We start from the raw sequence: 22,943 nt of genomic DNA on the forward strand, positions 1-22,943 counted from the left end.
CGGCAAGACGCGCAAGCACGCCCCCAAAACGGGGTACACCAACTTGGTGTCCCACGTGCGCACCGACCACCCTCGCTACGAACAGGAGATGGAGGATGCCAGCTCCGCCGCAACGGGCACCCTACTCCCGTGGGTCCGCCAGAAGGCGTCGACGAGGTACACCTGGCTGGAGTGGATCGTGAACGGTAACCTCCCACTCTCATTCGTTGAAATGGAGTCTACTCGCAGGTTTTTATTGGCTATTATTTGACCCAGCTTCCTATTATAAATTTTAACTTGTTTCAAAATTTGTGTTAGGTACACTAAACTGCCCCCAGTTTCGACCAAGACTCTGCGAGAGAACATGGAGAGCCTCACGAAGGCGGTCGAGGTGCACGTGGGCAACGAGATGCCCGACAAGTTCGGGCTGATGCTGGACGGGTGGACACACGGGTCCGAGCACTACCTTGCCGTCTTCGGCTGCTACGAGACGCGCGCCGGCCCCAGGTACCCCCTGCTGTCTTTGGCACCGATTGTCATTGACGCAACCGGGCGGTTTGATGCTGAGTCCCATATGGCAGCATTATCGGCATTCCTGCTATTTTTTTTGATAAAGAACTGTCTAACTGCATATTTTTGGTTGGCGACAACTGCGCTGTCAACATGCGGCTTGCTCGCCTCATGGGCGTGCCGCTTGTTGGCTGCGCTAGCCATCGTTTGAACCTCGCAGTCCGGACACAACTGGACCCACACGAAAAGGATCTCGAGCAAGTCCAGTCGCTGATGAAGCGCCTGAGGACACTGACCCAAGCGGCCAAGTTGAGGTAAGTTATCCATCAATGTTTTTTTAATTATGGAATTATTAATTATTAATTTCAATTTTAATATTTTTATCAAGACTGAAGACGCCTCTCCGCCCTAAACTACGTCAGCAAACGCGCTGGGGGTCGACCTATGCGATGCTAGCGCGCTACTTTGAGCTGCGCGAGTTTATTAACGTGAATGATGAAGAGCTTGTCGAGCTGATGCCGTCGCCGGCCGCCAACCGCAGGCTAAAAGCTCTGCTGAACGAAATGAGCGATGTCGAGTCAATCTCAAAAAAACTACAATCGGAGGGCTTAAATCTTCTGGACGCCCGCGACCTTCTTGACGGGCTGCTTGAGATCAAGCCAAGTTTTACGAACTATATCGGTAAGTGTTTGTTCTTATTTATTATTAAGTGCTGCTAGCTCACATTATTTTTTTGAAAATATGTATTTATTTTTTAGCGCCCACAGCAGACATCGTGCACTCACCTGATTTTGAATCTGGTGTTGTGAAGGTCCTTGGAGGACATGAAAGCGACTTGTCGCGGGCTGAGAAAGAGGCCCTAAGGCCCTTTCGTCAGATGACCAGTAGGAGCAGGAGCCCAGAAGAGGACCCGACCAAGCTGGGCTTCGCAGACAGAATTCTCAAACGCAGAAAGGTGCAAGCGGAAACAAGTGCGTATGTGATGCTGTCAGCCATACCACCTACGTCGAACAAGGTGGAACGGCTGTTCAGCATGGCTCGCATGATAATGCGATACGAACGGAACCGACTGTCACCGCTGATGTTGGAGATGTTGCTGTTTCTGAAGATTAACAGCAGCTACTGGGACGTCACTACCGTTGACGCAGTGATCTAGGTAATATGACAGCACATCGGCTTAGTAACATGATTTCACTTTGCTGCTTAATATTTATTTGCCATGGTTGTGGATACAAGTTATTTATTTGCAGATTTACTAAGCACCATGCAGGTATCTATTCGCGTTAGAGGAGAAAATCCATATAAATAATATTTTACGGAACCCTGCTGGTACAACAGCACGGAAGCAACAATCGTCAACGACATCAGTTAAAACGCCTAAATTTGAAACGTCTGCGATTCTAGTTGCATTTATTTATTTTATTTTTTTTGAGGAGAACAAATTTCACAACATTCTAGAATTCATGCACTATTAAGTAAGTCGCAAAAATATCTTTAAGAGACGCGATTGATCACTTGGATCAACACCCCAACAGTCTCCAATGGCGTTCCAGGCTCGGCACCGCTGGATGATCCAGCGGCTGCAGCTCGGCCTGGGCTTCCACGACGAGTCTCAAGTGGAGGAGCTGCTTCGGGGCAACGGCATCATGGATCAGCTCTCGCGCTTCTTCCGAGCCGACGGCCCCACCAAAATCTTCTTCTACTACCAGATAAAAGGTTCTACCGAAAGCGACGGCGCCGCAAACCCGTCTACGGTGGAATTACAGCGCAAAGAGCTCTTCGTGACGGACGGACTGGACGAAACACTTCAAGGACGCGCTGTTTTCTTCGCCAAAGTGGTGCCCGAAGCTTCAGAGGAAAGACAAGTTAACAAGGACGAAAGTCCAGAGACTCTGGACGAAAATTTGTCCTATGACTCGACGCCTCGACTGCCTCTTGATCCGGCAGTGGCTAACGACCATTTACTCACTTATGGAGTACTGGATTCGTCCGTGTTGCTCTCAATTGAGACTCATTTGGCACAGTTGTTTGTGCCCATGTTGACAGCAAGAGAAGAGTGTGAATGGGGCCAAGCGGAGAGTGACACTCGCAATGAGTTTATGCTGGGCTTAAAGGGTTTTGTTACAGATGTGCAGGAAAATCTCAAGGCCATGAATACGGGACTAGATTTACGTAAACCAGATAAAAGATACGACACGTCGGACTCCAGAAGTTTGTCGAAATTGTCGTCGGATGACGGGGCCGTGCAGCATTTTGTGGAGCTAGTTAAGGACTGGTGTAAACAGACAGAGGCGTATCTGGAAGATAACGATCAAGGACGTTGGGAATCGCACGAAGCTGGTCCTGCTACTGAGCTGGAGTACTGGAAAAGAAGACTACAAAGACTCATGGGGATCACGGAACAGCTGAAGACCAAAGAGTGTAAAATGGTCACTGGAGTGCTCAATGTTGTCTCGAAATTACAGGACGGAGTGACAGATAAACTAGGAATTGCACAATTGTTACGACAGTGGAAACAAATTGACACGAATATCACGGAAGCGTCGAACGAAGCCAAGGACAACGTCAAGTATCTCGCTACATTAGAGCGCTTCATTGAGCCATTGTACACTGGCACCCCGACGTCTGTGATAGACGCACTACCCGCTCTCATGAACTCTGTCAAGATGATCCACACTATTGCTCGTTACTACAATACTACAGAACGTATGACGAAGCTCTTCATGAAGATCACGAACCAAATGATCACATTGTGTAAGAACAGCTTGGTCGGTCGCGAACCTCCCGAGGCTATTTGGGAGAAAGATCCAGAGGCGCTACTTGTTGGATTGGAGGCCTGTTTAAAACTTAACGAAGCGTACCAGGAACAATATCGACTCACGAAAGATAAATTACTGACGATGCCGAAAGGGAAGCAATTCGACTTCAGTGAAACGCAAATTTTCGGAAAATTTGACCTATTTTGTCGCCGTCTTGTGAAGCTCATCGACATGTTCAGTACCATCCACCAGTTTCGTGCTCTGGCTCAGCATTCGCTGGAAGGAATGGATGCGTTGTTGGCGTCGTTCAACACGATTATCCGAGAATTTCGCGCTCACAAGCACGATCTACTGGATTTCCACAATAACAAATTTGACCGTGACTACGTGGAATTTAACATTCAAATTGCTGATCTCGAGGCCTCGTTGCAGCAGTTTATTAACGTGAGCTTCGACTCCATCACAAGTATCGAGCAGTCCTTGCAGCTACTTAAACAGTTTCAGCAGATTTTACAGCGCGAGACGTTACGGAGCGACTTAGACTCTAAGTTCACTGTAATTTTCCACAATTACGGTCTCGATCTCTCACACGTACAGGAATTGTATGAACGTCATCGACATGATCCCCCGGTGGCACGTAACTTACCTCCAGTGGCAGGGAATATTCTCTGGTCGCGTCATTTATTACGGCGTATCGAGGAGCCAATGCGAAAATTCGAGAGCAACCCCACCGTACTTTCTACAAAAGATTCCAAGAAAATTATAAAAACTTACAACAAAGTGGCGCGTACACTCGTAGCTTTCGAGTATTTGTGGTACGAAGCGTGGTGCCGCTCGGTGGAGAACGCGCGAGCTGGTCTGCATGCTACTCTGATCATCCGGCATCCAGAAACTGGTCGACTTTTTGTGAATTTTGACAAAGAAATTCTGCAACTTATTCGCGAAGCTCGTTGTCTTGATCGGATGGGGATCGAAGTACCCGAGAATGCCCGTATGGTTATGCTACAAGAAGACAAATTCAAGGCCTACTACAACGATCTGAGCTATGCCCTGCATGAATATGACCGAGTTACGGCAAAGATCATTCCAGTTACAGCAGTGTTGCTGCGTCCTCACTTGGAAGATCTGCAGCAGAAACTACGCCCTGGACTGGTTACTCTAACGTGGACGAGTATGAATATCGACGCATATACTGCGGTGGCCCACGCAGCGTTACAGCGTCTTGAGGAACTCATTTCAAGTGTTCTGGACGCTATTGAGAACCGTATCGAGAAGAACCTGGTGATCGTATCCAAGGCTTCTCTTGTACACTTACCCACAGACCAATCCTTCGCTCTTGACGACTTCGTACGCATGCAAGAAAAGCACGTGGCGAATGTCACGAAACAGTTAGCAGCCAAGAACGTGGAGATTGAAAACGCAGTGGAAGATGTGCTTCGCCTTATCTGTGAGTACAATTTAGACGGTTCGAACTCGTCTGGACTCAACAGTGGCGTCTCCACTGCATCTGGATCGAATACGGTATCCTGTGACGTAGAAGCCATGGACACCTTCAGAAGCTTTTACCGGAACCTCTTTTACCGCTCATTAGTGACCTGTACGAAGCAGTCTTTGGACGCGATCAAGAAGCGCGTCTGCTCGAAAGCAGGCACGGGGTTTCTCTTCCTGGAACGCCCGTTCTTCGAGGTGGATGTTCAGTTATCGGTGCCTTCTGTACGGTTGAGTCCGTCGCTCGATGATATCCAAAAAGCTATCAACCGATCCGCTGTAGCAGTCTTACGTTGCTCCAAGAGTCTGTACGAGTGGGGCCAACAGAGTATATTTCCAGAATCTATGCGAACCAGTCTATTTGAACGTCTTGGATGTGATACAGAGATCATCAAAGTGGCGATTCTACTCACTGGAGCGTTGCATGGAACGAAAAACCAAGTGCACGAGTACCTTTCAGCGTTTAAAAAATATGACTGGCTCTGGAAAGAAGACATGGAGTTCCGGTACAACCAGTTCATGCAGCGTAATCCAATGATTCAGGATTTTGAGACGGAGCTACGTCATTTCATGGCAGTGGAGGCCGAGATCTCGTTAATTGCACCGGTACACAACATTGCGGTGTTGTCTCTAAACACTAAAAACCTCAAGTTACAGTTACGTAACGAGTGTCGTCAATGGAAAGTGCAGTACTCGGATAAAGTGCATCAACAGGCGAGAACAGCGCTGTTTAACCTCACAGATTACATCCGGACAACGACTTCCAAACTTAATGCTCGCGTGGAAACTCTGGATACTCTTCGATTCGTTATGGGAGTTTTAAAAGAAGTGCGTGAACGAGAGTCTGCTATTGAGATGGAGTTGAATCCTATCGCTGATATGTACGATATGCTGGAGCATTATCTTCCTGGAGGGTACATGGATAAAGAAGAAATGGACCAGAAGAGCGTACTGCGCGGTTCATGGCGGAAGCTTGTGGACTATGCTGAAGAAGTGACGGATAATTTGTCAGAGGTGCAGGGAGGTTTTAAGAAGCAGCTTATTAAAGACGTTAAAGACTTCCAAGCTGATGTTACAGTGTTCCGAGGCGACTATGAAGCCAATGGCCCGATGGTATCTGGTCTTGAACCTGCAGAGGCGGTGGAACGTCTTAAGAGATTCAAAGATTTACTGGGGATTCGTGAACGGAAACTCGAAGTGTTCTCTGCTGGAGAGGAATTATTCGGTATGAGACCGACCGAATATCCCGAAATTGTACGCACTCGAAAGGAGATGGCGTTACTGGACCAGCTTTACGGTCTCTATATGGATGTCGAGAAGACAATGGAGGAGTTCCGCGGTATTTCATGGGCTCAGGTTGGAGCGAACGTGGAGCGTATGAGCGATTGTTTCGCTGGCTATGATCAGCGTTGTAAGAAGATGCCTAAGAACTTGTGGGAATGGGAAGCTTACGGTATTTTACGCAAGGTCATTACGGAATTTTTAGAGATGCTTCCTATCGTTAGAGAGTTGACGAGGGAGAGTATTAAACCCCGTCATTGGGAGGAGATCATCAAGGCTTGCAACGGCCAACGACTGCCCTACGACAGTGAGTCTTTCAAGTTCCAAGACGTGCTGGACGCCAAACTTCTCACTTGGAAAGAAGACGTGGAATATATCTGTGAAAGTGCACAAAAGCAGTTGCAAATTGAACACAAACTTCGCGATCTCACGGATCGGTGGGCTGGTACAACGTTCGAGTTCAGTAAGTGGAGACAACGTAATGTGCCTGTACTTAAGGGTTACGGTCAGATAATCGAAGACCTCGAGGAAGGGCAGTTACAGCTTCAAGCTATACTGAGTATGAGGCATGTGGTGTTCTTTAAAGACCGCGTACAAGCCAAGCTGGCACAACTCTCCGATACAGCCGATGTGTTGGAGTTATGGGCTAAAGTACAGACGCTATGGATGTCTTTGGAATCGGTTTTTACGGGTGGAGATATCGCGAAACAAATGCCACTTGAGGCGAAAAAATTTGCGAAAATCGATAAAGATTGGCTAAAGGTCATGAGTAAAGCTGCCGAAGTGGGCTTCGTTGTATCCTGCTGCTCTAATGAATTGTTACGCAGCACGCTTCCTTCTCTGTTTGGGGAGCTGGAGAAATGCCAGAAGTCTTTGGAGGGGTATCTCGAGCAAAAACGCAAGAAGTTTCCGCGTTTTTACTTTGTTTCAAACCCGCTTCTATTGCTTATATTGTCTCGAGGATCCGACCCTGCAGCGGTGCAGCAATACTACGAGAAAATCTTCGACAGTATCAGCCAAGTCGTGCACGAAAGACCCATGTCAGCAGCGGAATCGAAAGTTTCATCAAACACGACGAGTTTAAACACAAAACGTAAAATTGTTGAAATCAAGTCACTAGTGGGTAACGACGAAGAAACGATTTCACTGGTGCAGCCTGTGCTTCCTGACGGGAATATTGAGGATTGGTTGGGGATGTTAGAGAAGGAGATGCGACGTACCTTGAAGACTTTATGTCGCCAAGCTGCGGCCGAGTGTTCGTCCGGTTCCCTTCGAGAATTTGTCAGTAAAACATGTGCACAATTTGCACTTCTAGGCATTCAATTGAGTTGGACTGCCGAGTGTCAGGACGCACTGCAGCGGTGTCGAACTACCAAAGGGATTATGGCACAGACTGCCAAGAAGCATGGGACAATGTTGTCGGAATTATCGTCTTGGTGTCTTACAGATTTGGGTACGAAACTTACGCGCACTAAAGTGGAGACGCTGATCACTATTCAAGTCCATCAGCGCGACTGTTTCTTGGAACTTTGTCGTCTTTACAAGGAGAAGAAACTTTCGGATGCTAGCGACTTTGAATGGCTCAAACAAGCACGTTTCTATTGGCGTGTAGGCAGCCAAGGAGCTTTCGATTCAGTGGGTCCAGATGCCTGTTTGATTTCTATTTGTGACGTGGATTTCAAGTACGCTTTCGAGTATTTGGGCTGTAAAGAGCGACTGGTGATCACACCGTTAACTGACCGCGCTTACATCACTCTTTCTCAAGCTCTCGGTATGCATTTAGGGGGCGCTCCTGCTGGTCCTGCGGGCACAGGAAAGACCGAAACGGTGAAAGATCTAGGTCGAAGTCTTGGCGTCTATGTGATCGTCACTAACTGCACAGACCAGCAACGCTATTCAGACATGGCCAAGATCTTTAAGGGGCTCTGTCAAGGAGGTTTATGGGGCTGCTTTGACGAGTTCAACCGCATCGAGTTACCGGTTCTTTCGGTAGTAGCTCAACAGGTTCTTGCGATCACAAACGCTAAGCGTGTACAAGCCTCAACGTTCACGTTCCCAGGAGATCCATTACCTATCGGACTACACACAGACGCAGCATACTTTATCACTATGAATCCAGGTTATCAAGGACGCCAGGAGCTTCCAGAAAACCTTAAAGCCCTATTCCGAGGAGTCTCTATGATGGTCCCGGATCGTGAGATTATCATGAAAGTCAGGCTATGTGCGGTAGGCTACGACGCCTTTGCAGAACTCGCTCGTAAGTTCAAGACGCTGTATGGTGTTTGTGAGGGCCAGCTATCGAAACAACGTCACTATGACTTCGGGTTGCGTAACATTCTGTCTGTATTACGGTCAGCGGGTGCTACTAAGCGCGATAACCTCCTTGCAAGTGAAGAATTGCTGATGATGACCACCTTACGGGATATGAATCTCTCCAAACTCGTGGCTGCCGATGTACCTATTTTTTTATCTTTACTTCGCGATATCTTCCCAGGTGTGGAGCCTACCCCGTCTGGAGGGAACAACACTAACGAAATTGCGGCAGCTGTTGAGGATGTACTGCAAAAATCACAGTGTTGGCCACCGCCAACGACCTGGAGTGCAAAGGTGACTCAGTTGTACGACACCCAACTTGTACGTCACGGAATTGCGCTTGTGGGGCCTGCGGGATCAGGGAAATCTGAGATTTTACGGACGTTACAGACTGCGTTAGGGTGTCACACCCGTATTCCACACCGGCAAGTACGGTTAAACCCTAAAGCTGTGCGTGCTGAAGAGCTGTTTGGAGAGACCGATCGGTTGTCTGGAGAGTGGGTGGATGGCGTATTCGCTGCCATTTGGGCCAAATTTAACGATAGATCCCGTAAAGATGTGTCCTGGTTGGTCTGTGATGGACCCGTGGATGCAGTTTGGATAGAGAACCTGAATACCGTATTGGACGACAATAAGCTGCTTACGTTAGCGAATGGCGATCGGTTACCGATGACCGACAACTGTAAACTTCTATTTGAAGTCGAAGACCTGCGTAATGCTTCACCCGCCACTGTTTCACGAGCAGGAATCGTTTACGTTAGTGATACGGATCTCGACTGGCAGCCTGTGGCTCAACGATGGCTGCGTATGCGACCAGACTCACAGCGTGCAGCTTTAACTCGAAGCATGCGGGCATTTGTGGGTGAGACAACAGGTTCAGGACAACTGTTCGAGTTCTTGGCTCGAAGATGTCGGCCTGTTATGATTGTTCCGAGAGTGGCGTTGATCCAGTCGTGTTTAAACCTGTTACAGTCTCTTTTAGAGCGCAGTGAGCTTAGTGAGAACTCCCAGGCTGACTTAGAGTTAGAGTTAGAGAGGCTGTTCGCGTTCGCGTTATCGTGGGCTATTGGAGGTGTATTGGATCTTGAAGATCGTATGAAACTCCACCATTATCTGATTGAAAAGGCTCCAGCAACGACGTTCCCGTCGTCGATTGCTGCAGGATCTCAGGAGGGTCAAGAAGGCGTTAGAGCATCGTCCTCTAACTCTAACCAGACTCTAACTGTATTCGATCACTTCTTACATCCCTCGACACTCGAGTGGGAGAAATGGACACTGGACACTTGTGAGAACCTTCTAACGCGATCAAGCGGCGTTGTAAATGTCGGGCGGCTTATTATCCCTACGACAGACACCGCTCGCTCGCTGCATTTACTGGAACATCTTCAAGCAAGCCAACTGCCCGTCTTACTCGTGGGTGAACCAGGCACGGGGAAATCCACACTTGTGCGTTATTTCTTCGATAATAATGTGAACGGAGAGGGGATTTCTAGGACGCTTATCTTCTCAGGGGCGACTTTAGGTGGGGCTTTTCAAGCGACAGTGGAGGCCGATCTGGAGAAGCGTGGAGGAAAGACATTTGGACCCTCTAACGGTCAACAACTCACTCTATTCATGGACGATCTGTCCATGCCAGCGCTTAATGAATGGGGTGACCAACCTACTCTTGAAGTTGTTCGACAACTCGTGGAGACTCGTACGCTGTGCTTCCTGGATAAAGACAAACGCGGCGATATTAAGGTCATTGAAGGGTTACGGTTCCTAGCAGCTATGGGTCTACCAATTGGCGGTAAGAACGACGCACCGGCACGTCTTAAACGCCATTTCTTCATTTTAAACCTGCTGCCTCCTTCGCCTGACGTTGCGGAGGCGATTTTCGCTCAACTTACTCGTTGGAAATTTATTCCCGAAGATAATTCGATATCTTCGGTTGGAATCCCAAAAAAGTCTCTATCCGACCTGATCTCTCGTCTAGCTGCTGCATCCGTACAACTTTGGCTTTGGTTACGTCGTGCGATGCCTCCGACGCCACAGAAGTTCCATTATGTGTTTAGTTTACGCGAGTTGAGTCGAAGTTTCCAAGGTATTTTACGAGCACCTATCGAGACCGCGACGACGTCCGAGAAACCTCTAATTCGACTATGGCAGCACGAAAGCGAGCGTGTATTTGGCGACAGACTGGTCTCGATCGAAGATAAACAGCGATTCCGGGACGAACTAAACGCTGTCGCTGAAGGTTTGGTGACGAAGTCGGTGAATCTGCCCCCAGTATCAAGTTCTGGAGGGAAAGATAAAGTATCAACGCCTACACCCGATGGTGTTCAACGCCAGTCCGTTCTATCCAATGTAAACATGCGGCAAACCATGGTTTACGTTGATTTCTTGCAGGATCCGCCCGTTGATGAACTTGGCGAACCTATAGGGGAGATGCCCCGTAATTACGAACCCGTATCCAGTATACAGTTACTGCGTTCTCGAGTGGAACATCTCTTATCCCAGTTTAACCGTGAAAACCCTGGACGTGCACTACCGTCGCTTATCCTGTTCGAGGAGGCTTTATTCCATCTGGCCCGGTTAACGCGTGCACTTGGACTAGCTCAAAGCAACATGATGCTTGTGGGTGTTGGAGGGTCCGGTAAACAGTCGTTAGCGCGTCTTGCAGCTGCGCTAAGTGGCCATGAATTGTGTCAACTAGCGGTCACTAAAGCGTACACTTTATCCGCATTTCTTGACGATTTACGTGGGCTCTGTAAAACTGCTGGACAAGCTGGAAAAGGTGTGGTATTCCTTCTTACTGAAGCCGATATTAAGGATGATTCCTTCTTAGAGCAAGTTAACGCTCTATTAGCGACAGGAGAAGTGCCTGGACTGTTCCCTAGAGACGAATTAGTCGCTATGGCGAGCGAATTACGGGGTGCTATGCAGCGAGAATGTCCGGATCGAGCGGATACGCTGCAGAATTTAACGCGCTTCTTCCATGACCGAGTACGACGAAACCTCCACGTTGTACTGTGTTTATCTCCGGTTAGTGCACGTTTTGCAGACCGCTGTCGCGAATTCCCGCATTTAGTGAATGGCTGCACTATCAACTGGTTTTTACCGTGGCCAGAGGAGGCACTCACCGCTGTAAGTCAAGGATACCTCGAGAAATTCGTGCTGGAAACTCCACCGGCTACTAAAGACGCGTTGATACTACAAATGGGCCGAATGCATCAAGCAGTGGAGAAGGTTAGCGACGAATACTTTACACGTCGACGACGACGCGTGGTTCAAACCCCGAGAAGTTTTTTAAGCTTTTTATCGACATATAAGGAGCTGTATGGTGAAAAGTTGAGTGAAGTTCGACATCAGGAGGGTGCAGTGAATCTGGGACTGCAAAAATTAGGACAAGGAGCACAAGATGTGGAGAAGATGAAGGTGGTATTAAAGGAAGAAGAAGCTAAGCTCGTGGTGGCTGAAGCAGCAGCTAATAAGATGTTGGAGACGCTGCAAGTGAAGTCTCTTGAAGCTAAAAAGGAGAACGATATCGTCCAACAAATACGAGAACAATGTCTAGCCGATGCTGCAGTTATCTTGGCCGAGAAAGAAGCGGCAGAAGAGGATCTTAAGCGCGCTCAACCTTTCTTGGACGAGGCTGAGCGTGCAGCCAGTAGTATCCGTCCGAATGACTTGAATGAGCTGAAAAAGTTGGCAAAACCGGGTGATATCATCAAACTTATCTTCGACTGTGTAGCTATTTTACAGATGGCTCCACTGCTCAAAGTTGAACGCGCTCCAGTGACTTTGGGCGTGGGTAAAGAGAAGCACACGTGCGATTTCCTGATGGATTCTTTCCAGCTCGCCAAGTCCGGTATGCTCGCTGATACGCGGTTTTTACAGAACATTTTTTACTTCTCGAAACACCAAAAAGACCAAATGAACGATGAAACGCTGGAGTTGATGGCGCCGTACATGGAATTATCCGGTTTCAGCGCTCCCGTCGCGAAAAACGCGTCAAAGGCCGCAGAAGGGTTATTCTGCTGGGTTAAAGCGATGAGTATGTACCACGAAGCGTCCAAAGTGGTTAAACCAAAACTAGAGGCGCTACGTATTGCAGAGGGCAAGTTTGAAGCGGCTCAAGCGCGACTTCAAAGCTCCGAAGATAAACTACAGAAATGTCAGAATGTACTCACTCGTTTACAGGAAGATTTCCAGACTCAAATGGCCGAGAAAGCTCGAGTCGAGGCGTTTGCACAAGCTACGAAGCGTAAGATGGAACAAGCCACAGCACTTATCGGGGGCTTGGGAGGCGAAAAAGTGCGATGGACGGAAGACTCGAACCGATTCGTGGAGAGGAAGCAACATCTCGTTGGAGATTGCGCTCTGGCTGCTACGTTCTTGTGTTATTGTGGGCCATTTAACCGGGAGTATCGAGATTTACTGCTGCGTGAACGTATTCCAGCTGAACTTGGCGCTATTCCAACACCAAATAGCGCAACTAAAGCTCCGTTTACGATCCCGTTAACGCGTGGTTTAGCGCTCGAGGAGTTCTTAGCAGATGCTGGTTCCGTTAGTGACTGGAAGCTACAGGGTTTGCCGTCAGATCCGCTCTCTATCCAGAACGGTATGTTAGTGGCACGAGCGCCACGCTTTCCCTTACTGATCGATCCTCAAGGTCAAGCTTTGTCTTGGGTTCTTCGTCGAGAAGCGGAACGTCTACCAACTATGGGGGTTGTATCGGTGAGTAGCTCAAAGCTTCGAGAGATTCTTGAACATTGTGTGGGTGAAGGCAAAGCTTTGGTTCTCGATGGAGTGGATGGCGCAGATCCGGACCCGCTTCTGGCAAATGTTCTGGATAAAAACTTTATCGTTCGCGCGAAAGGAAAATTCGTCAAGATTATGGACCGGGTGTGCGAGTATAACGAAGAATTCGCGTTGTATTTAACCACTCGAGTGCCTAATCCACACTTTTCGCCGGAACTGCAAGCGCGTACACTTGTGGTGGACTTTACGGTGACTCAAAGAGGACTGGAAGAGCAGCTATTAGCGCAAGTCATCCGTCAGGAACAACGCTCACTGGAAGAGCAGTTAGAGCGTGTTCAGTGTGAATTAAACGCTAACGCTAAAGCACTTGTGGCGTTGGATGCACTGCTATTAGAGCGACTGTCAGCTAGTAAAGCCAATCTTCTGGATGATGTCGAACTCGTCTCGGTATTGGCCAATACGAAGGCGAAAGCTACCGAAGTTAACGACAAGATCCTGGCCGCTGAGGAAGTAAAGCGAGGGATTGACGAAAAGCGGGAACATTACCGTCCAGTGGCTGCACGTGGCTCCGTTCTTTACTTCGGTATCGTGGATTTTGCTGCAGTAAATGCCATGTACCAGACGTCTTTGGACCAATTTTTACAGCTCTTCGTGCGTGCTATCGACGAAGCGGAACGCTCTTCGTTAGCGTCGAAACGAGTGAGTTACATAATTGAAACTCTAACGTACATCGTGTTCCGTTATGTGAATCGAGGCCTGTACGACCGTCATCGTCTCAGCTTCCTGCTTATGATCGCACTGAAGATTCTCGTAGCTGCAGACTGCGTGACGCCGGCCGATGTGACGCTGTTTCTTAAGGCTGGAGCATCCAGAAAACTGTCAAGTGATCAACCGAAGCCGTTCAACTGGATGTCGACTGGAGCGTGGCTGAATGCTGTACAACTTGCGAGTGAAAAGCCTCATTTCCGTAACCTGCTTGGAGATCTGGAACGCAGTGAAAATATATGGCGTAAGTGGTTTGAAGACAATGAACCAGAACGTCTGGCTGTTCCAGATTATGAAGGACTGCTGTTTGATCCTCGAGCAATTACAGCAAATCTTCACTTCCATCGACTGTTGTTAGTGCGCTCGTTACGGGAGGACCGCACTATTCCAGCTGTATTGGACTTTATTCGAGCTATTGAGTTTATTGAAGGTGCTGTAGGCGTTAGTTTATCCAGAATTCCTGCGTTAGGACCTCGCTATGTTGAGCCTATTACGGATACAGTTGAGAGCGTGTACCAGGAGATGAGAGCGGAGACACCTGTACTGTATCTCTTATCGCCTGGAGCGGACCCTACGGAGTCTATTGAGCAGCTTGCGCGACGTAAACGACAGAGTGTGACTACGATCTCTATGGGAGAAGGACAAGAGGCTGTTGCAGCAAGAACGGTGGCGTCTGCGATGCTGAATGGGTCGTGGGTTCTGCTCCAGAATTGCCATTTAGGGTTGAATTACATGGACACCCTATCCGAGACTCTAACGACGGCAAATAGCAGTGCGAATAGCGCTAATGCTGCTGTAACTCCAGCGCGTGCTCCAGAGTTCCGACTGTTTTTAACGTCCGAACCACATCCGGATTTCCCGATATCATTGCTACATCGAAGCATGAAGGTGACCAACGAACCACCTGCTGGTCTTAGAGCGGGTTTACTGCGCAGCTTTACGGTGTTAGTGGATCAAGACAAACTGGATCGTCTTGAGACTCCGTCGTGGCGATCTCTGCTCTTTGCGGTCTGTTTCTTACATGCTGTTGTGGTGGAGCGAAGGAAATTCGGTCCGTTAGGCTTTAGCGTGCCGTACGAGTTCAATGCTGGTGATATGGGTGCGTCGCTAAGCTTTTTAGAGCGTCATTTGTATACGTCACCGTCACCGTCGTGGCCCACCGTGCAGTATATGGTGGCCGAGGTGCATTACGGTGGTCGAATTACAGACGAGCTGGATCGAAGGCTCTTCCGCGCTTACTGTGATGCATGGTTTAATCCGACCCTGTTAGGGAGTTCCTTCTCCTTTAACCCAGAAGTGAAGCTATCAACAGGAGGAGCCACTTCGTCCTCTGGTCAATTGTTCAATTACTGTCTACCAGACTCATCAATGGCGGAGATCGAAGAGTATCAACGATATATCGCCGGGTTTCCGAGTGTCGACTCCCCCGAGGTGTTCGGATTACACCCTAACGCCGACCTAACTTATAGAGTTAAGGAGGTCACCGCTCTATTGGGAACTATCGTCGATACTCAACCTACAGATGCTGAAAGTACAGCGACAAAATCCGAGACCAGGGAGGATATTATCCAGCAAAAGATCCGTGAATTATTGGCCTCTCTTCCAACTGGAGGGGAAGAGGCTTTAAGTGAAGAAGCGTTGGCTCAATCTTTACGGTCCAAGGTGCTCGGTGGAGGATTAGAGCTTCCTCTTAATCTGTTCCTATGTCAAGAAGCTCGAGCTCTTCGAACGGTCCTTAAAAACGTCCGAGCGTCACTGGTGAAGACACAGCGTGCATTAGCGGGTGAAGTACTGCTAACCTCTTCGTTACGGGAGACAAGTCAGGCAATTTTAGACGGCAAAGTGCCTCCGTCGTGGGTAGCGAACGAGCAAGCGTGGCTCGCTGGAACACTGGGTCTTTGGATTACAGGACTTATTGACAGAGTAACCCAGTTACGCGCATGGTTAGAGCGTGGTCGGCCGTCGAGCTTCTGGTTAGCGGGGTTCTCTAATCCGCAAGGATTCCTTACGGCTGTAGCGCAAGAGTCAACTCGAGCTCATGCGAGTGAGCGCTGGGCGCTGGACGATGTGGTGTATTACAGTGAAGTAACAGACTATGAGAGATTAGAGCAGATCAAGCAGCCGCCACGCGAAGGTGTGCTCGTACACGGACTGATGTTGGACGGTGCGGCTTGGAATCGACCGGATGGGACGTTGGTGGAGCAGGAACCGAAACGGTTGTTCGCTCCACTGCCTGCAGTGTATGTTACGGCTGCTACTAAAGCTCACAAAAAGACAAGAGCTGCTCAAGATCACGGTCCGTACGGAGCGTACGAAGCTCCCGTCTATCGTTACGCTAGACGCACGGACAAGCACTATATTTTCTCGGTCCCGTTGGCATCAAGAGACCATCGACCGCTGCACTGGACGTTGCGAGGTGTAGCTTTACTTTGCTCTACCGATCAGTAGATTAAAGTTATGCGATGCAGCGTACGAATGACCTGCTAAAATTATCATTATCGGACTTGTTGTCTTACACTTGATCGTTTCATCCTCATCAAAATGATATCATCGCATGTCAACGGTCAAACGCTTATGCATTTCAAATACCCTATTTTAGAGTTTGATTACAGGAAGTTCACTCGAGCTCATCTCTTGTCCGTTTAACCGCTTGTTGTTGCTGCATGGCCATGAAATCGGGTCGTTGGTCTTTTTAAACTTTGAAGTCACTCGCACAGAAAAAAAGAAACTCGGCATTCCTGGTCTGTAGCCTGTGTCATTCTTCATCCTGCGGTCTTCTTCACGAGCGGAAAGTTGGAGAGAAATGGTGTATTCCGGTGGAGTACGCTCCGTCGTTCAAGCTGCTGCGTTGTGTGCGCTTGCGCTGAGTGTGTTGCCTTCGGTTCAAGCGAAAAATGTCGTTTCGAAGCAGTGTATCGCCTCGGACGGCGACAAGAGCTATGGAGTCTACGCCATCAAAGACGAATCGTGTGCTAAGAACGGCGGTCTCGGATGCTTCGGCAAAGTCTGCCGCTTCTGCAAGGTGCTGGACACCCCAAAGTCGTCGCACCTGAATACATGTCTATCTTATGGCGTCGCGTTCACGAGTACGACGCCGGTGGTCGTGACTCAGGGCCTCTGTGAGGTGTCGAGTGGTGACGTCACGGCTGGAATCTCGGCGGTGACGGACTCGGGCTGTCTGAATGGAGGACTCGGATGCTTCAACGATCATTGCCGATACTGTAAGATGGCGGAAACGCCCCAGTCGGCCGGGTTCATGGCATGTTCGAGTCTTGACAGCTCGTACAGCGCCCCGGTTACCGTCCCGTTGGCGCCGGCTACCGCAGCTCCAATAAATCCCGACACTGTCGCGCCTGTCACTGAAGCTCCAACCACCCAAGCGCCTATTGCAGTGGAGCCCGTCACCGAGGCACCTACCATAATTTTGGATATTCCTACGGCCGCGCCGACAACGACGGAACCAACTACCCCCACTCCGGATGCTACCATCGAGACACCTGCCTCAACAACGGAGATCCCAATTGCTTTTACGGAGATCCCGACAGAAGTGCCGATCGCTACCACGGCAACACCGACTACGGATTCCCCCGCTGTCTCCACCGACGAGCCGACATTGACCACCGACGCTCCGATCGTCTCAACGGACGGGTCAACATCGACTACTGGTGCTCCGTTTGACGGATCAACGTCAGCTACGGATTACCCGGTAGTCTCGACCGACGGGTCGACATTGACTACTGATGCTCCGGTAGTGTCAACCGAGGTGCCAGTCTCGACCACCGAGGCTCCTGTTGTGACCGAGGCTCCCACAGCTAGCGGTACGTGCACACTTATGGCTTCAGCTGAGGACGCTGGATTTGGCATTAGCGTGGTCACAGATCCGTCGTGCAGCTCTGGTGGTGTTGGTTGCATTGATGAAATCTGCCGGTTCTGCAAGGTTACCACCTCGCTGCAGTCAGCACCTTACGTCGACTGTGCTTCCCTCAATGGTGGATCGTCGTCGTCTGTCACTCCTTTGGTAGACGCTACCGACGCGCCGACCGAAGTACCTACTGAGACGCCTAGCACCACGACCGAAGCTCCACCCGCTACGGCGGACGCTACCAACTCTCCGTCTGAAATCCCGTCTGAGACGCCAAGCGCTACGACCGAGACTCCAGTGACTACCGCCGATACACCCGATGCAACGTCTGAGGCGCCGACCGAGGCACCTCTCGCAACGACTGAGACTCCAGTGACTACCGCCGATACACCCGATGCAACGTCTGAGGCGCCGACCGATACTCCGAGTGCAACGACCGGAATGCCTACTTCAGATACACCCAGCGCGACGACTGAGGCTCCTGTGACTGAGCCCCCTGCTGTCACTGACACCCCTGTCGCTACTACCAAGACTCCTGGTATCTCAACAAACGCTCCAGCCGTCACTCAAGAAACGTGTGGCATCACTGCAGCAGCCGGAGACATCGCTGTCGGTATTTACATCACAACGGATGCTTCGTGCAACACTGGAGGTATCGGCTGCATCAACGACTTGTGTCGGTTCTGCAAAGTACTGAACACGGCTCAGTCCGCAGCGTTTGTGGATTGCTCGTCCATTGCTGGTTTTACATCGGACACGTCAGCTCCCACGGCGGTCGCAACCACTGCACCGGGCTCCACTACGTCGGCCACATGCGACCTTGCTGCATCGAGTGGCGACGCAGCAGTTGGCATCCGCATTATCACAGACTTGTCATGCAGCGCTGGCGGCGTCGGCTGCATCAACGATGTGTGCCGCTTCTGCAAAGCGATCACCTCGGTTCAATCTGAAGCGTTTATCGACTGTGTCGCGGTCAACGGCTACACGCCTGAAACAGAGGCTCCAGCCACCACTGCCCCTGTCGTGTCTTCCTCTTCAGATACCTGCACCCAAGTTGCGTCCGACGGCGACCTAGCTGTCGGCGTCGACATTGTCACCGACGCTACCTGCATCACTGGAGGTGCCGGATGTATCGATAGCGTGTGCCGCTTTTGCCAGTTTACTAGCACGCCTCAGTCGGTTGGGTTTGTTAGCTGTGCATCGGTCTCGGCCTACATTCCTCGAACGGCAGCCCCAGTCGACGTTCCAACCTCGACGCCGTCTGTGCCGAACACGAATACGCCAGCCACTCAGGCTGACTGCAGTCTAGTAGTGTCGGCCGGTGACGCGGCTGTCGGCATCAGTATCACTGGTGACGCAACTTGTGCCGCCGGCGGTGTTGGTTGTATCGACAGCGTGTGCCGCTTCTGCAAGGTTGCGACCACCGTGCAGTCCGCTGCCTTCATTGAGTGCGCGTCCATTGCCGGCTTCTCACTTGTCTCCACCGTGCCGACCGACACAATGACTCCTCCAACCGCCCCGGCCACCGATAACCCTGCTACATCGACTCCTGTGGGTATCTGCAGTCTTGTCGTTTCGGAGGGCGATGCTGCTGTTGGCGTCGACATCACCGCTGACTCGACGTGCCAGTTCGGTGGTATCGGATGCATTGATAGCACATGCCGATTCTGCAAGGTGAAGACGACGAACCAGTCGGCCGCCTTTGTTGATTGCCCAGCAGGCACAGTCGCGGCCACAAGCACTCCTACTCCACAGGCTAGCACGACGGGCAATTCAGTAACTTCATCCAGCTCTGGAATGGATAACGATACGGATGCTCCTACCGAAGCTCCCTTGGTGGACACGGGGGCGAGTTCTACTTCGGACGCTGACGATACGACCACCCCCATACCAACCGAAGCTCCTGCGACGGATGTTGATACTTCGGACTTGCTAACGGAGGCTCCTGTGGCTGCCACAGAGTCCCCTGTGTCGACGATCGATATCGACGACAGTGGAGACTGGGACGGATCTGACGAAGGTTCGGATGAGGATTCAGATTCGATCTACTTCGACTCGGAGGACTCCTTGAACGATATTTAAGCTTGATTTTAGACAAGCTCGGAAGCTCATAAGCCAGTAGTATCATGTTCGCAGCGATAGTCTCAATGCACGTGCATCAACTTTTACATTTGAAGATCGCAACAGATCCACCTAAGATAATCCAACTTTTTCGTTATCAGCATAGAAATCTCGAATGAATAAACTAGCATTACTGAATACGTTTCGGACTTCTGAATTAGAGCTGTTGAGAACTTTAGTTTCCTCGTTTGATCTCCTCGACTCATTGCTGCTACGTTGTCTTCTGCTTAGGCGCGTGTTCTCGGGTTGTTCTACCCGTATCCTGGTTCACCTGGTTGTCGTAGGTTTCGCCCTGGACCTGTGCTCTGAAGATTCGGTCGCACCGCGTTGAGCAATTCACACGAGACATAGCAAAACGGACATCTACTTCGTTGTTGTCAATGTACACCATCGCATAGAACCTCCTCCCATGCGTTCGCTGCCAATGAAGCCGGTGTTGCAGGCGGTTGGTTACTTCCGACGGCACCAAAAATGTGCCAGTCGCCAACGCTAATAAACCCCGTAACCGATCTCAGCCATGAGTGTCACCACTGCAGGTAAACCACAACAACAGCTCTGCAGCCTCACTCTTCAACTTGCTTCCTCGAGTGCAGTTCACCTCGACCAAATCTCTCCAAAGCCGGACTTTTCTTCAACACTATGGTGTATTCCAACAGCCGCGTGGGAACGCGTGCCCTTATTAAGACGGCGGTAGTCTGCGCACTCAGTTTGAGCGTCATTCCTTCGGTCCGCGCGGACAGCTCAAGCTCGTCGTCTGCTGAAGTCTGCGGGATCTCCGACGGTGACAAGAGTGTTGGCATCCGTGTTGTCGAAGACAGCGCGTGCGCTTCAGGTGGTCTTGGCTGCTACAACGATCACTGTCGCTTCTGTAAGCTCCTGGAGACTCCACAATCATCCGCCTTCGAGAACTGCACGACATTCGGTGTGGAGTTCCCCACAATGGCTCCTCTTGTCCCCTCCGCAGGTGCTTGCGAGGTGTCGAGCGGCGATGCAGCCGTCGGCATCTCAGCGTTTACGGATGACACTTGCCTGTATGGCGGACTGGGCTGCTTCAACGATCACTGCCGATTCTGCAAGGTGACGAAGACTGCGCAGTCGGAGGCCTTTGTGGATTGCCCGAATAGTAGCAGTGCTGGTTCAGCAACCGATGCACCGGTTGACACTCCAGCGAGTGGCTCAAGCAACGGCAGCGCCGACAAGGATGTCTGCACCCTAGTGCCTCCTGCTGGCGACGTTGAGGTCGGTATCAGTATCGGTACGGATGCTACCTGCAAGGACGGCGGCCTGGGCTGCATCAACGACCTGTGCCGTTTCTGCCGAATTAGGACGACGGTCAAGTCCTTAACTTACCCTGACTGTTCCTTCCTTGGCACTAGTGACGCCAATGCCGGAACTACTGCAACACCGAGCGAGACTCCGTCGGCGACGACCGAAGCTCCACTCGATGTGATCGACTCCCCGACGGCAACCACATCAACACCCGTGGCCACGACAGAGGCTCCAGCCGGTTCGAACGATGCGCCGGCTGCGACTACAGAGACGCCCAGCCCTGGTTCCACTACAGCTGCCCCTCTACCCGATACATGCACTATTGCGCCTTCGGTTGGCGATGCTGCAGTCGGCATCAGCATTGTCTACGATCGGGAGTGCGTTTCCGGTGGCATTGGCTGCGTGACCGATGTTTGCCGTTTCTGCAAGGTGACGACCTCCCCGCAGTCTGCCGCGTTCGTGGACTGCGCCCAGTTCTCAACTGATGCTTCGACTTCGAATGATGTACCGGTCGTAGATAACTCGGACTCTGATGTTGGTGATCTATCGGTGGATGACTCCGACTCCACGGACGCAGAGACACCGGCAGCAACCACAGCTACGCCTGACGCGACTACCGAAGCTCCACCTCCGGATGCTACGACTGCGACCTCGAGTGGACCGACATGCTCTCAAACCGTGTCGGAGGGTGATGCTGCAGTTGGCATCAACATTGTCACGGACTCGTCGTGTAGCTCCGGCGGCGTTGGTTGCATTGACGACATTTGCCGATTCTGCAAGACCTCTGAGACCCCTCAGTCTGCCGCCTTCGTGGACTGCTCCTCGACTTCTTCGTCCACTCCTGCTGCCACGGATGCAAACACTGAGGCCCCAACTGATGCTCCTACCGACGCTCCTACCGATGCCCCGACAGACGCTCCTACGGATGCTCCTACCGATGCGCCCACGGAAGCCCCGAAGGGTGAAACTTGCTCACAGACCGTCTCTGAGGGTGATGCCGCAGTTGGAATTAATATCTTCACGGACGCTTCGTGCAGCTCCGGTGGCGCTGGCTGCATTGACAGCATTTGCCGATTCTGCAAGACCTCTGAGACTCCCCAGTCAGCCGCGTTCGTAGACTGCCCCTCGGATTCCAGCACTGACACGTCTGCCTCCGCTGCCACCGAGGCACCAACTGATGCGCCCACTGAGGCTCCAACTGAGGTCCCTACTGAGGCTCCGACAGAAGCACCTACCGAGGCTCCCACGGATGCTGCCACCGATGCCCCCACTGAGGCACCGTCGGGCGAAACCTGCGCGCAGACCGCGTCCGAAGGTGACGCAGCTGTCGGCATCAAGATCGTCACGGACACTTCGTGCAGCTCCGGCGGTGTCGGTTGCATCGACAGTGTGTGCCGTTTCTGCAAGGTAAGCGAGTCGGAACAGTCCGCTGCTTTCGTCGAATGCACTTCGATCGCGGGCGCCACAAACGTTGAGGCTTTGACGGACAACACCGTGGCTGAGACGTCCACACAGTCGATTGCAAGCGAAGCGAATGCCGATATCTTGAGCAAGGAACAGATCGGCGCCGCCGTCGCAGGCTGTGTCGGAGCTATTGCTGCCGTGGCTATTGTTGCCCGTGCGGCCAAGCGTGCGTCAACCCGTACCGCCAACCCGAACGAGCCGGCCGACGACGACGAGGTCGACGAAACCGAGTCCGGCAAGCGCGTATCCCCCGGCCCCGTGCCAACGGAGGACACGGAGGAACCCGCCACAGCTGAGGCGTAATTCCACATTTTCTATTCTGCATCTTTAGGTACATATATATCATAGCGAAAACTAATCATCACGCAGTGGTAATCAAAACTCTCTCT

At 51.0% G+C, this 22,943-nt stretch overlaps 5 protein-coding genes across 5 annotated transcripts; 4 read left to right on the plus strand and 1 right to left on the minus strand.

The window, feature by feature from the left end:
• Positions 1 to 88: 88 nt before the first annotated feature.
• PPTG_12757 (hypothetical protein) lies at positions 89 to 1,645 on the plus strand (the record flags this gene model as incomplete). Its single annotated transcript, XM_008909960.1, has 5 exons — positions 89 to 228; positions 298 to 486; positions 561 to 803; positions 878 to 1,170; positions 1,248 to 1,645. The coding sequence occupies 5 exons, from the start codon at positions 89 to 91 to the stop codon at positions 1,643 to 1,645; spliced, it is 1,263 nt and encodes a 420-aa protein (XP_008908208.1).
• A 385-nt stretch (positions 1,646 to 2,030) lies between these two features.
• Positions 2,031 to 16,406, plus strand: PPTG_12758 (hypothetical protein; the record flags this gene model as incomplete). The annotated part of the gene is made up of 1 exon (XM_008909961.1): positions 2,031 to 16,406. One exon carries the CDS (start codon positions 2,031 to 2,033, stop codon positions 16,284 to 16,286), a length of 14,256 nt encoding a protein of 4,751 aa, XP_008908209.1. The 3' UTR covers positions 16,287 to 16,406.
• A 212-nt stretch (positions 16,407 to 16,618) lies between these two features.
• PPTG_12759 (hypothetical protein) lies at positions 16,619 to 19,782 on the plus strand (the record flags this gene model as incomplete). The annotated part of the gene is made up of 1 exon (XM_008909962.1): positions 16,619 to 19,782. The coding sequence occupies exon 1, from the start codon at positions 16,642 to 16,644 to the stop codon at positions 19,780 to 19,782; it is 3,141 nt and encodes a 1,046-aa protein (XP_008908210.1). The 5' UTR covers positions 16,619 to 16,641.
• Positions 19,783 to 20,032: 250 nt separating this feature from the next.
• PPTG_23343 (hypothetical protein) lies at positions 20,033 to 20,170 on the minus strand (the record flags this gene model as incomplete). The annotated part of the gene is made up of 1 exon (XM_008909963.1): positions 20,033 to 20,170. One exon carries the CDS (start codon positions 20,168 to 20,170, stop codon positions 20,033 to 20,035), a length of 138 nt encoding a protein of 45 aa, XP_008908211.1.
• A 290-nt stretch (positions 20,171 to 20,460) lies between these two features.
• On the plus strand, positions 20,461 to 22,857 carry PPTG_12760 (hypothetical protein; the record flags this gene model as incomplete). The annotated part of the gene is made up of 1 exon (XM_008909964.1): positions 20,461 to 22,857. The coding sequence occupies one exon, from the start codon at positions 20,461 to 20,463 to the stop codon at positions 22,855 to 22,857; it is 2,397 nt and encodes a 798-aa protein (XP_008908212.1).
• Positions 22,858 to 22,943: the final 86 nt, after the last annotated feature.

The sequence above is a fragment of the Phytophthora parasitica genome (assembly GCF_000247585.1).
Source record: "Phytophthora parasitica INRA-310 unplaced genomic scaffold supercont2.35, whole genome shotgun sequence".
NCBI classification, from domain to species: Eukaryota; Oomycota; class Peronosporomycetes; order Peronosporales; family Peronosporaceae; genus Phytophthora; species Phytophthora nicotianae.